Source organism: Lepidochelys kempii, chromosome 2 (genome assembly GCF_965140285.1).
Source record: "Lepidochelys kempii isolate rLepKem1 chromosome 2, rLepKem1.hap1, whole genome shotgun sequence".
Classification (NCBI taxonomy): domain Eukaryota; kingdom Metazoa; phylum Chordata; order Testudines; family Cheloniidae; genus Lepidochelys; species Lepidochelys kempii.
This window is the reverse complement of record NC_136381.1, coordinates 184,428,402-184,442,085: the sequence shown is the minus strand read 5'-3', so window position 1 is coordinate 184,442,085 and position 13,684 is coordinate 184,428,402. Positions and strand designations below refer to the sequence as shown.

The 13,684-nt window shown below is 42.5% G+C and overlaps 1 protein-coding gene across 8 annotated transcripts in view; it reads right to left on the bottom strand.

Annotated features, from left to right (window-relative positions):
- Nucleotides 1-13,684, bottom strand: part of LRRFIP2 (LRR binding FLII interacting protein 2) — a 138,269-nt gene that overhangs the window by 73,233 nt on the left and 51,352 nt on the right. The window contains exons 7-10 of one of the 8 annotated variants that reach the window (XM_073333006.1): nt 8,296-8,337; nt 6,485-6,547; nt 4,691-4,765; nt 2,733-2,735 (exon numbers count right to left, since the gene is read on the bottom strand). The exons of the other annotated variants lie outside the window; for them this stretch is intronic. Coding sequence (XP_073189107.1) covers nt 2,733-2,735; nt 4,691-4,765; nt 6,485-6,547; nt 8,296-8,337 — 183 coding nt within the window. The remainder of the gene's footprint in view (nt 1-2,732; nt 2,736-4,690; nt 4,766-6,484; nt 6,548-8,295; nt 8,338-13,684) is intronic. 8 annotated transcript variants of the gene reach the window in all.

The window sequence follows — 13,684 nt, the reverse complement described above, 5'->3', positions numbered from 1 at the left end:
CCACTAAACAATCATCCAGGTATAGAAAAACATGAATTCCTCTTTTGCTGAGATATACTGCTACAACAGTCACACATTTGGTAAATCCTTGTGGAGCCAAGGAAAAAGGGAAACAGTGTACTAATAATGCAGACCGGTTACTACAAATCTGAGAAACCTCCTGTGGCTTGGGAAAATAGCCACATGGAAGTAAGCATCCTGAAGATCGAGGGTGGCAAAACAGTTATTGTGATTCAAAGCAGGAGGAGTAGTAGCTACGATAACCATGAAAAGCTTATGCTCCAATACGTCTGTTGGTCTATAAAGTGCCACAGGACTCTTTGCTGCTTTTACAGATCCAGACTAACACAGCTACCCCTCTGATACTTGTTAACCGTGAAGTATCTCATGTAGTTGATGTACTTGTTGAGATCAAGGATAGGTTGCACCCTTACCTTGGACTTGGATCAGGAAGGATCATGAATAAAATCCCTTTCCCCGATTCTGAAGGGGAACCTCCTCTTTAACCCCTGAAGCCTGGAGAGTCTGCACCTGCTGAAGGAGCAGAGACTCATGAGGGGGTCCCCAAAAGGGACAAGGTAGGAGCATGGGAAGAAGGAATGGACAGGAATTGAATGGCATAACCCAGTCCCAGAGTGCCTAAGACTCACTTGTCCACAGTTATTGACTCACAAGCCTTGTAGACATGTGATAGCCTGCCTCAAGATGGTAAAGAAGCTTGGTAACTGGATTGTAAACCTTGAAGAGTCAAATTGACGGTTTTCCTGAAACTGATTAAAGACAGGCTGAATGGTTGAAATTGAGGCAATAAGACCTTCACCTTCCTGTATAGTGGGGATAATTCAACCTAAAGAACCACTGAGGTCAATATTGCTGCTGTTGCCCTGGGAAGCAAAACCTCTTTATTGACAGAATAAAAATCCCCAAAGAATGCAATGCATCTCAAAAGTACTCAATCATCTATTGAACCTCAGAAGCTATACCAGAGTTCTGCAATCATGATGCCCTTCTCATTGTTACAGCAGAGGCCATAACTCTAGAGGAAGCATCTGTCATGTCCAAAGCTGACTGTAGTGATGTCTTCGCCACTAGATGGCCTTCCACCATGAAAACCTTAAAACTCCTTTCTGGAGGAGTCTGGCAACTTATCTGTACATTTTGCTATCACTTCCCAATTATAAAGTCACACTTCAATAAAAGTGCTTGCTGATTGGCAACACATATTTCTAAGGATGAAGTAGAATAAATTTTCCTCCCTAAATAGCCCAGTCTTTTACAGCCCTTGTCCTTTGGTGTTGACTTGCATCTCTCCATCTTAACCTCTCATTAGCAGCCCTTACCACAAGAAAGTTAAGTGCTGGATTCGAACAGAAACAATCATTCACAGGCATTCAGTACATTTTGCTGTGGGTGGCAACACCCCAGTGTTCCACAGAGTCTTGGCAGGTTCCATGATCAGTTCATTTATTGGGAGAGCATGCATCCGATGAAGTGAGCTGTAGCTCACGAAAGCTTATGCTCAAATAAATTTGTTAGTCTCTAAGGTGCCACAAGTACTCCTTTTCTTTTTGCGGATACAGACTAACACGGCTACTACTCAAACAGTGCCATCTCAGTACTGATAGTGATGCTCAATGACCATCAAGAGCAATATCAAGAAGGTGAGGGCAAGGAGGAAGAGGTCTCTGAGCCCAACCCTGAATAACTTTCTAAGTAGTCCACAGGTATTGGAGAAGCCACTCCCAGAGGGGCCTGTAAACGTCCAGACTCATCCACAGTTTGGAATGTAGGATGCATCATTACCAACAAGGATTAAGCTTTAAGGAATTATGGGGCCTCGCACTCACACTTGGTACAGGAGCAGACGTCAGTACTGAAGTTCAAGCTAACACCAGTCCCACTGGTGCAGTGTGTGCTGGAGTAGTCATTGGCACCAAAGACAGTACCCTGTGCTGACAAGCCCCTGGGTACCAAAAAGGCGGGCAACCTCAACTCTACACCCTGAATTGGAGGAGGCACAGAAGACGGTGCCGACAATAATGACAAGTCTGCAACCACCAATCCAGATGGGGCCAACGACACCAAAGGAGCCATCACAGCTGAACATTCCTGAATTAGTGGAGAGTCAGGAACAGACAGGCTAATCAAGTCCAGTGCTGCCAGATACACCACAGGAGTTGAAAGACTCAGTGCAGATACTGACCCCATCCGTACCAGACTCAATGGATGCCCCATGGATGATATCAGAGTCAATGGTATGGAGTCCACTTGCTTTTGTCTCAGTATCTGTGAGCAGCCCTGCTCTCTCACATACTGGATAAATCATGGTGCCAGTCTGCAATCCTCTTAGAAGGGGAGGAACCTCTCCTAGCTCTGAAACAGCCCCGGTCTGTTTTCATAGAATCATAGAATATCAGGGTTGGAAGGGACCTCAGGAGGTCATCTAGTCCAACCCCCTGCTCAAAGCAGGACCAATCCCCAATTTTTGGCCCACATCCCTAAATGGCCCCCTCAAGGATTGAACTCACAACCCTGGGTTTAGCAGGCCAATGCTCAAACCACTGAGCTATACAGACCTGAGACTGTTCTTTAGAAATACCAGAGGGAGAACAACAGTCTCTCTTCCTCCTGGGGGAGGAATCCAAATGTGGCCAAAAACCCATGTCAGTTCAGATGCCCTTGGGCGTGGGAGCCGACATTGTGGAGGTCCCCAATGCTGAAAGCCTCAGGACCTGCTCCAGGAGGTACTACTTCAAGCAAAAGTCTCTGGCCACATGCTTTCTCTCGAACTAACAGATGGAACAACTTTCTTTAACGTGCCCTTCCTCAAGGCACAAATGATAGAGTATGGGGGTTGCTACTGGGGACAGTTACCCCACATTACAGGGCAGTGGTTAATCCCTGGAGAGGGCATCACAATGGGCAAAATCCTATTTATTAATAAACTAAACCTAAGGGTACTACTAAACCAAATACAAGTAATAACTACATACGGGGCGGGGGAAAAAATCACATACAGCACTGTGAAACAAAGCGTGAGGTAAAAACCGCATTGAGCACTCTGATTCAAGCCGAAAGAAAGGCCGGATTAACTCTCCTTTGGGCACGGGACTGTTAGATTTTGAGGGGCCACTGTATACAAGTCTTTTTCCTAATTTAAAACAAAATCACCACAATTATGGCATTGAGGCTATTAACACTATACTAAACTTGCCTTTTAATTAACATAAGGCCATTCTATGGTTATATTTCAGTCTTAAAACATGTACAATATAGCTAGGTTAATTCAAAATAGCCTACTTCTTACCTTAGAACAGCTGTTATATTAGTTTCTTTCTAGGAGGGAGTTTGCGTGCAGGAGAGGGCTCCAGCCTGGGGCAGAGTGTTTGGGTACAGGAGGGGGTGCAAGGTGCAGGCTCCATCCGTGAGGCGCTTACCACAGGCGGCTCCCAGGGGGCAGCGCAGCAGCCCCACACTGCTCCTGGAAGCAGCTGGCTGCTGGCATGTCTCTGTGCGCACCTGGGGGACGGGAGACAGCATGTCTCTGTACACTACCCATGCCCACAAGTGCCACCTCTGCAGCTCCCATTGGCTGAGCTGGAGGGACGGTGCTGGCAGCAGGGGCAGTGCAAGGAGCTGCCTCCCCCAAACAAGGGGCCGCAGAGACGTGCCAGCAGCCAGCTGCTTCCAGGAGCGGCATGGGGCCACAGCATACAGGGCGCCTGCCTGACCCCTGCTGCGCTGCTGGCCTTTTAGCAGCCAGGAGATCGCGATCGACTGGCAGAGGCACCACAATCGATGGGTTGGTGACCACTGAATTGTATACAACTATGGATCTATTTTTGTGGGACCTCGCTTAGCCAGAGGTCCTGGGCTGCAGCCCCTAAAGCTTCTGCATTAATCTGGCCCTGGCCGGAAGCAGTAAGAAAGAACTGAGAGGGGTCAGAGTGGTGCTGCCCTCAAATAGCTAAGGGGCCAGAGGCAAAAGTTCCACCCCTACGGGTATTGCTAGGCAAAGTTCTCTGGCTTTGTTGTGTACATACTTGAGTGGAATTCACGTCTGCAACCACTCAAAGCAGCACAAGAAATGTCACATCTTGGGAAAGTCTGTTGGGCTAGTTACGAACTTGAGGACTAATGATTTTCCAAGATAAGGAAAGATGAGCAGAAAAGTTTTATTTTTAGTACCAATTTATATTTATAAAGCTGTAAAGAAGTTGGATCAAGTAAAATAGACTAATCATAATGGCTTAAGATAATATAAAAGTTATTTAATTTAGGCACATTTCACAAATCAAAATAAATAATTATTTTACAGAAAACTGTAAAAATTGAACTTTTGGCCTTGCTTATTATTCTGAATGATTTCCCTAGTTTGCCTGGGCAATTCAGTTAAAGATGGCCTTGAAAAGCATATAAGTAAACTTAAAACTCAATTTAAAATCAAACATATAGTAATAATTCATAACCTAAACCACTTAAAATGTATCTCAAAACATGCAGGAAACAAAACTGCTTCTATGTTATTTATCAACAGTGACAGAGAACAGTCCCTCAAATTCATCTGAGCAGCAATGTTAAAAATTAAGCAAGCATTTGGAGTCATGCTTATATTAGTTTTAATACTCCAGAATCTTAAGAGGAAAAAACCGTGCATAATAATTAAGCAGAAACCAAAGTACAGACAGACCCGAGTATGGTAGGTAGAGATTGGTTTGTTATGTCTAAGGCTGCTATAATTTCTTTGGTCATGGTAAAATCCACTCTGTAAAAAACAAAAAATTGTTCATAAAGTTATTGTGAACAAGAATTAAACCACAATAATGCCCAGACATCCCCAAACTTGTAAACAGACATTAAAAGTTATCCCTCATTTTTTTAGGCCAGGGCTCAAAATTGGTGCAATCTTCTGAAGGAAAAATGGTCGTTTCTTTAAAAAAAAAAAAAAGTACTCTTTAAAAAAATACGGAAAATGCTGACATTTTAAAAAACGCCTCATCCAGCCAGGAGAAGAAAATATGGGTTTGTTTTTTGCCCCATGCAAAACTAAGGAATGTCCCTGAAAAACCTGACAAGTAAATAATTATTACTTCAAAAATTTGACATCAAATAATAATAAATCAGAACACACTTATCCTTATTTGTTTAATCTGTTTCCATTAGATAATTTGTTGAATCAGAATTTGAAAGTAGAGAGAATTCATAAGTATGTAACAGTCTGTATCTTCACTACATTTTCAAAACACCAGTGAAAATATTTAATAAACCAGGCACCAAGCCGGCAAACACATTAAGCATATGCTTAGCTTTACATATGCTTAACTTTACAACTGTGAATAGTCCCACTGATGCTCACTAGTGGAGTTAAACATGTGCTAAGTGTGTGCAGGATCGGGGCCTGACTATCTTTCTTATACCACTGTTCTCAGAGAAAAACACATTCAAAGCTTATTGATTACATTTCTGATCATCTACATTGTGGAATTTAGCCCCCTACTTTCTTAACTATAAAAGTGTGTGTGTTTAAAGGGATCAAAAAGCACTGATCCATATTTCCATTGGAATCAGTGCAACTCAATGGGGAGTAAAGAACAATATATGCACATCCATTTTCCAAATTGGCTATATTTGTGTTCATGCATGCACAAGAGAGACAGCATGCAAGAACAAGTGTATTGGGATGTAGCAAATTATGGTTCTTTGGCAAGAGTGGCATTTTTAAAAATGTGGCAAACTATACAGTGCTGTGAAAATAAGGAAGTATTTCAGTAGTGAGAGAAAAGTATAGATTCAAGGTGGGATTTTTCCAAAGGTGGCCTAACTCTGTGCCCATTTAATCAATGACTCATTTATCAGGGCTGGGACCTTTTGAAAATACCATCCTAAATATATGTATTTTTTTAATTAAAGATTTCCTGTCAATATCTTATTTGTTTAAATTGAATAGTTGGACATTCTACAACCACTTTCTGGAGATCACGATAATCCCAACATCTTTTTCAACAAATTCACTGAAATGGTGTCAAATGTTTTTGGCAAACCTAACCTGCACAGCAGAATTTAAGATACTCATAACTGATAGAGTCAGGGGGGTAGATATGAAGTAAGTTTCTCTGTCCCCACAGAGCAAATTAAATGAAATCAAATGAAAAAGCTGAAAATAAATTTTCATCCACAGAAGTATTACTATTGCAAATATTTCCAAAAGCTTAGCAAAGACCTCTTTGTATAGGATTTAAATTCTGCTCCGAGTAGTACACACATAATTCTGCTGATACAACTGGAGTTGCAATTAATTCAGATTTGGTAAGGGCCAAATTCAAAGCAGAATTTGGCTACCATCACATAGGTCCCCTAGATTTCTTTTACTATAAACCAAGACATGAATAGCCCCAGTATAGTAAACATATATAGAATTTACTTGTAAAGAACCCTCTGTACTTATTTGGTATATTCATAACAAATATTGCATAAGAACACTAACCAACAGATCTTTATGGGAACTAGAAGACTTCTTTATACTGTGAGAGTCACTGTAAGCATGATTCTAGAAATAAAAATTTAGAAAGTCAACACTAATCAATAACAGCATCAACATCAGAGCATAATAAAAGAAGCAACATGTAATTCTTCACAAAACGCTTACCATTCTAGATGAGCATGGCCATAGAAAACACTGACCTACCTCGTAAGAGGAATGGGGATTGGGCCAAAATACCAGATGCAGGTTGCTCATATCACTAAACCCAAAAGAAGGGTCAGATGAGTGGGACTGCAACTTTACCTGTCTTGAGTTATCCAGTAAAGACAACCGGTGTTCAATATTCACAGTAGTTCTCAAAAAAGTAAAGTGTGCAAAATTGAAAAAATAAGCTTAAAAGATAAAAGTTTATGAAATTTTTATTCCTTTCACCTACTTAATCTATTTCATGGTTTATTGAAAAAGTTTATGGGTGTTAATCATCACTGTTTAAGAAAATTTAGTTTCTGGTTTGTTTACAGGTTCATGTTAGTAACAAAAATGTTTGATTCCTGTCTCTGCTTAAAGGGATCTGCACAAACCCAGCTTAACTTACTTCCAAGCAGGAATGGTAAATGGGAATAATTTTTTAAATTAACGGATCAGATACCCTGATCCCTGTGTTTGAGAATTTAAGCTTTTTTGTGGTTGTTGTATCTAGCCCTTATGATTTTGTGACCCAAATGTAACAGGCACAAGCTTTTCTTTCTGCACTTACAGAGTCTGAATCAAGAGACGTAAATTACTTACAGACCAAGTCTCAGACACAGTGCAAAATCTCAGCAGGCTCTGCAATGAGAAGCAGAAGAAATTCTTCCTGGACAGGTCTCTGAACTGGCTCCAGCCTAAAAGCTGATGTGGCCTCTGTAATGCTTGTGCTAATGTGGCTGCGGGGTAGGTGGTGAACCATTTAGATTGCATGTAGCAGATCAACTAGTCTTGGCCACAAATCCTTGCTGCACAATGGCAAACCCTGACAGGCAGGGCTCTGTCGTGTGTGAACCTCCTCTGTATTATCTGCCTCAGTAGTATTTGCCCCAACTGATATTGGAAGTGCCTTCCAGCCATCAGAACACCTCTCCTTCTGTGTATATTCTATGTATTTTTAAAGAAAAAAAAAAAAACAGATTTCCCACCATTCCAAATACTATTTCTGTCTCACAGATATAAGCAACTTTGCGAGTCCTAGTGTAGATGAGCTGGCAGCTCACCCCACTATTTTAGGACCATGGCAGCAGCCAGTACGGGTGCAGGGTTGTGCCTAGGTAGAACAAGTTGCAAGATCAGGGCATTAGCAGTTATCATAAATTAGTATATTTTGATGCACAATAATAATATATTAGTTTTTGAAAATGTATGTTTCCTCAGTCTAATCTGTATGCCAAGTTAAATGGAGGTAATATTTTTAAATGGCAGAGGTAAGTAGAAAAGGCTTTAAAGGAACCCCATGCCAATACCATGCTCTTCAGAACAGTAATTATAATGCTACTATAATATTACCTTAAAATAGAAATTTAACAATGAGTGACACATACAGATGGCTATTTAGATTTAAAATTCTATATTCTATAACTTTATTTTTTGTCAGAAAAGTAGTTATATATGCACCCTTCCAAAATAGTTACATTTGTAATCATTTCCTAACTAAGAACACAGTAGGTAAGGTGTGAATTTAGTGATAATTTTTAAGAGCTCACAATCATTCAAAATTAATGTGATCAGGTCTTTTGAAAGTAGCCATTATTCATATAAAGACATGCAAATTATCCACATACTGAGAGAGAATGTCTTGTAGATCTATCCTTCCCACCATCACGCTAAAGGTATGGTAAACCAACGGAGAAGAAAGAAGAATTTCAGAATGCCAAGACAACAGGAAATCAGGATAGAAAAAAATAAAAATTTAAAAATGTTAATATCAATAAAGTAGTAGTCAAAAATTAAGAGGATTAAAAGAATCCCAGATATACTGAGTACAAGTCAAAATTCACACTATGGAATATTATGCATCACAAACTGGTATTTCTGAGGGAAAATAGATTTTTTAAAATTAGAATGCCTATTTCATAGCACACTGCTAAAATTGTGCAAATTTCTGAAAAGCAGGCCTGTCGATTAATCGAAGTTAACTCACGTGATTAACTCAAAAAAATTAATTGCAATTAAAAAAATAATTGATTAATTGCACTGTTAAACAATAGAATATCAATTGCAATTTATTAAATATTTTAGGATTTTTTCTACATTTTCAAATATATTTCTATTACAACACAGAATACAAAGTGTACAGTGCTCACTTTATATTATTACAAATATTTGCCCTGTAAAAACGATAAACAAAAGAAATAGGATTTTTCAATTCACGTCATACAAGTACTGTAATGCAATCTCTTTATCGTGAAAGTGTAACTTACAAATGTAGATTTTTTGTGTGTTACATAACTGCACTCAAAAAGAAAACAATGCAAAAAACTTTAGCGCCTACAAGTCTACTCAGTCCTACTTCTTGTTCAGCCAATTGGTAAGACAAACAAGTTTGTTTACATTAATGGAAGATACTGCTGACCGCTTCTTATTTACATGGTCATCTACAAGTGAGAACAGGCATTCGCATGGCCCTTTTGTAGTCAGCATTGCAAGGTATTTATATGCCAATATGCTAAAGATTCATATGCCCCTTCATGCTTCAGCCACCATTCCAGAGGACATGCTTCTATGCTGATGATGCTCGTTAAAAGAAGTATGCATTAATTAAATTTGTTACTGAACTCCTTGGGGGAGAATTGTATGTTTCCTGTTCTGTTTCACACACATTCTGCTGTATATTTCATATTATAGCAGTCTCGGATGATGACCCAGCACACGTTCATTTTAAGAACACTTTCACTGCAGATTTGACAAAATGCAAAGAAGGTACAATGTGAGATTTCTAAAGACAGATACAGCACTCGACCCAAGAATTAAGAATCTGAAGTGCCTTCCAAAATCTGAGAGGGACGAGGTGTGGAGCATGCTTTAAGAAGTCTTAGAAGAGCAACATCTGACGCAGAAACTACAGAACCCGAACCACCAAAAAGGAAAAGTAACCTTCTGCTGGTGGTATCCGACTCAGATGATGAAAACGAACATGTGTCAGTCCCCTTTGCTTTGGATCATTATCAAGCACAACCCGTTATAGGCATGGACGCATGTCTTCTGGAATGGTGGTTGAAGCATGAAGGGACATAGGAATCTTTAGTGCATCTGGCACATAAGTGTCTTGTGATGTTGGCTGCAACAGTGCCATGCAAACGCCTGTTCCCACTTTCAGGTAACATTGTAAACAAGATGTGGGCAGCATTATCTACTGCAAATTGTAACCAAACTTCTTTATCTGAGCGATTGGCTGAGGTAGGACTGAGTGGACTTGTAGATTCTAAAGTTTTACATTGTTTTATTTTTGAATGCAGGTTTTTTTTGTACATAACTCTACATTTGTAAGTTCAACTTTCATTATAAAAAGAGATTGCACTACAGTACTTGTATTAGGTGAATTGAAATATACTATTTCTTTTATTACCTATTAGCTATTACCAGCAGGAGAGTGAGTTTGTGTGTGTGGTTTTTGGAGGGCGGTGGGGGGGGGTGAGAAAACCTGGATTTGTGCTGGAAATGGCCCACCTTGATTATCATACACATTTTTTCGACATAAAGTGCTCTTAAAACCAATTTCTGTACTCCTCCCAACAAGGGGATTAGTGCTGAAATCAACATCGCCGTTTCGAATTAGGGTTAGTGTGAACACAATTTGAAGGTATTGGCCTCCGGGAGCTATCCCACAGTGCACCTTTGTGACCACTCTGGACAGCACTCTGAACTCGGATGCACTGGCCACGTGTACAGGAAAAGCCCTGGGAACTTTTGAATCTCATTTCCTGTTTGGCTAGGCGAGCTCAGCAGCACAGGTGACCATGCAGTCCCAGAATCGAAAAAGAGCTCCAGCATGGACCTAATGGGAGGTGCTGGATCTGATCGCTGTATGGGGAGAGGAATCCGTGCTATCAGAACTGCGTTCCAAAAGACGAAATGCCAAAACATTTCAAAAAAATCTCCGAGGTCATGAGGGACAGAGGTTACATCAGGGACACAACACAGTGCCGCGTAAAACTTAAGGAGCTCAGACAAGCGTACCAGAAAACCAAAGAATCAAACGGATGCTCTGGGACAGAGCCCCAGACATGCCGCTTCTATGCTGAGCTGCATGCAATTTTAGGGGGGGGCCGCCACCACTACCCCACCGCTGTCCTTGGACTCCGAGGATGGGATACTCTCCGCCATGGCTGAGGATTTTGCAGATGGGGAAGATTAGGAGGACGACAACGAGCTTGGGGAGAGCACACAGCACACCGTTCTCCCCAACAACCAGGATCTTTTTATCACCCTGACTGAAATACCCTCCCAAACCAGTGATGCCAGAGAAGGGACCTCTTGTGAGTGTACCTTTTTTAGTATAATACATGTTACAAAACAAGCGTTTAATGATTAAGTAGCCCTGAGGACTTGGGATGCATTCATGGCCAGTACTGCTACTGGAAAAGTCTATTAACGTGTCTGGGGATGGAGCAGAAATCCTCCAAGGACATCTCCATGAAGCTCTCCTGGAGGTACTCTAAAAGCCTTTGCAGAAGGTTCCTGGGGAGAGCAGCCTTATTCTGTCCTCCATAGTAGGACACTTGATCACGCCATGCTAATAGCAAGTAATCTGGTATCATTGAATGACAAAGCCTGGCAGCGTATGGTCCTAGTGCTTGCTGGCATTCAAGCAACATCCGTTCTTTATCTCTCTGTGTTATCCTCAGGAAAGTGATATCGTTCGTGGTAATCTGGTTGAAATAGGTGAATTTAATTAAGGGGACATTTCGAGGTGCCCGTTCCTAATGGGCTGTTTGCCTGTGGCTGAAAAGAAATCCTCCCTGCAGTTAGACACACGGTGGGAGGGGGGGCCACTGGCGTGGAGCTGTTCGCGTTTGGCTAGCAGGGATCTTCCCTGATACCAGCCAGGGGGGAGGGGAAAAGCGATCATCCCAGATAATTGGATGTGGGGAGGGCGTTAGTTTGTTTTCTGCTGCTGCACGTTAACAGGAAAACTGCAGCAGTAAATGGCCAACTCAACGGGCTTTACTTGGTATGGGAAAGGAGGGGGCTGCTGTTATGAAGGCTGCAGAAGCCAAAAGACCTTACTTACAAAAGGCTTACCATGGCCGCCTGTGAGCTGAATTCTGTTGCCTGGCCCTGTGTGTGTGATCTCTAACACCAAAGCCGCAGGCACTCAATACAAGATGCAAAATGCAACCTTGTACCAAAATCACATATGCTATGTAATGTGAATAATGGTGTTCACCGTGAAAGAGTATAGCCATTGTTCTGTAAAATGTATCTTTTTAAATACTTCACTCCCTTTTTTCTTCCAGCAGCTGCAAATGTTTCAAGCCTCCCTCCTCCGTCCCAGAGGCTCTCTCAGATAAGGCAGTGAAAAACACACATGCGCGATGAAATGATCAATGAGCTCATGCAGTTGTGCAGCACTGACAGAGCTGTGTGGAGGGACACAACAGCAGAGTACCGGACAGTGGCCGATGAACGTGAAGAGAGGTGACGGCAGGAAGCTCAGAGGAGGCATGAGGAAACGCTGGGAATACTGCGGGATCAAACGGACATGCTCTGACGTCTGGTGGAGGTTCATGAACAGCAGCAGGATCACAGACTGTCGCTGCAGTCCCTGCTTAACCGCCCTCCCTCCTCACCCAGACGCCCAAGAACGCAGGGTGGGAGGCTCCGGGCACCCAACCACTCCACCCTAGTGGACAGCCCAAGCAACAGAAGGCTGGCATTCAACAAGTTTTAAAGTGGCCTTTTCCTTCCCCCCATCCTCCTCCCACACCAGAGCCGGGCTACCTTGTGAGTTATGTCCCTATTTTTATGATCAATTTATAAAGAATACATGTTTTTTAAATGATAGTGACTTTATTTCCTTTGCAAGCAAGCTGTGATCGAAGGCGGGAGGGCAGGTGGCTTACAGGGAATTAGAGTCAACCAAGCGGGAGGGTTTTCATCAAGGAGAAACAAACAGAAGTGTCAGTACCCTGGCCAGTCATGAAACTGGTTTTCAAAGCTTCTCTGTTGCGCACTGCACCCTCCTGTGCTCTTCTAACTGCCCTGGTGTCTGGCTACGCATATTCAGCGACCAGGCGATTCACATCAACCTCCCAACCCCGCCATAAACGTCTCCCCCTTACTCTCACAGAGATTGTGGAGCACACAACAAGCAGCAATAACAATGGCAATATTGGTTTCGTGAGGTCTGAGCGAGTTAGTAAACTGCACCAGCAACCCTTTAAACATCCAAATGCACACACTACCACCATTCTGCACTTGTTCAGCTTATAGTTGAACAGCTCCTGACTACTGTCCAGGCTGCCTGTGTATGGCTTCATGAGCCAGGGCATTAAGGGGTAGGCTGGGACCCCAAGGATAACTATAGGCATTTCAACATCCCCAACGGTTATTTTATGGTCTGGGAAGTAAATCCCTTCCTGCAGCCGTTTAAACAAACCAGAGTTCCTGAAGACGCGAGCGTCATGAATCTGTCCCGGCCATCCCACATTGATGTTGGTGAAACGTCCCTTGTGATCCACCTGTGCTTGCAGCACCATTGAAAAGTACCCCTTGCGGTTTATGTACTGGCTGCCCTGGTGGTCCGGTCTCAAGATAGGGATATGCGTTCCGTCTATAGCCCCACCACAGTTAGGGAATCCCATTGCAGCAAAGCCATCCACTATGACCTGCACATTTCCCAGGGTCACTACCTTTGATAGCAGCAGCTGAGTGATTGTGCTGGCTACTTGCATCACAGCAACCCTCACAGGAGATTTGCCCACTCCAAATTGATTCCCAACTGGCCGATAGCTGTCTGGCGTTGCAAGCTTCCACAGGGCTATTGCCACTCGCTTGTGAACTGTGAGGGCTGCTCTCATCTTGGTATTCTTGCACTTCAGGGCAGGGGAAAGCAAGTCACAAAGTTCCATGAAAGTGCGCTTACGCATGCGAAAGTTTCGCAGCCACTGGGAATCGTCCAAGACCTGCAACACGATGCGGTCCCACCACTCTGTGCCTGTTTCCCGGGCC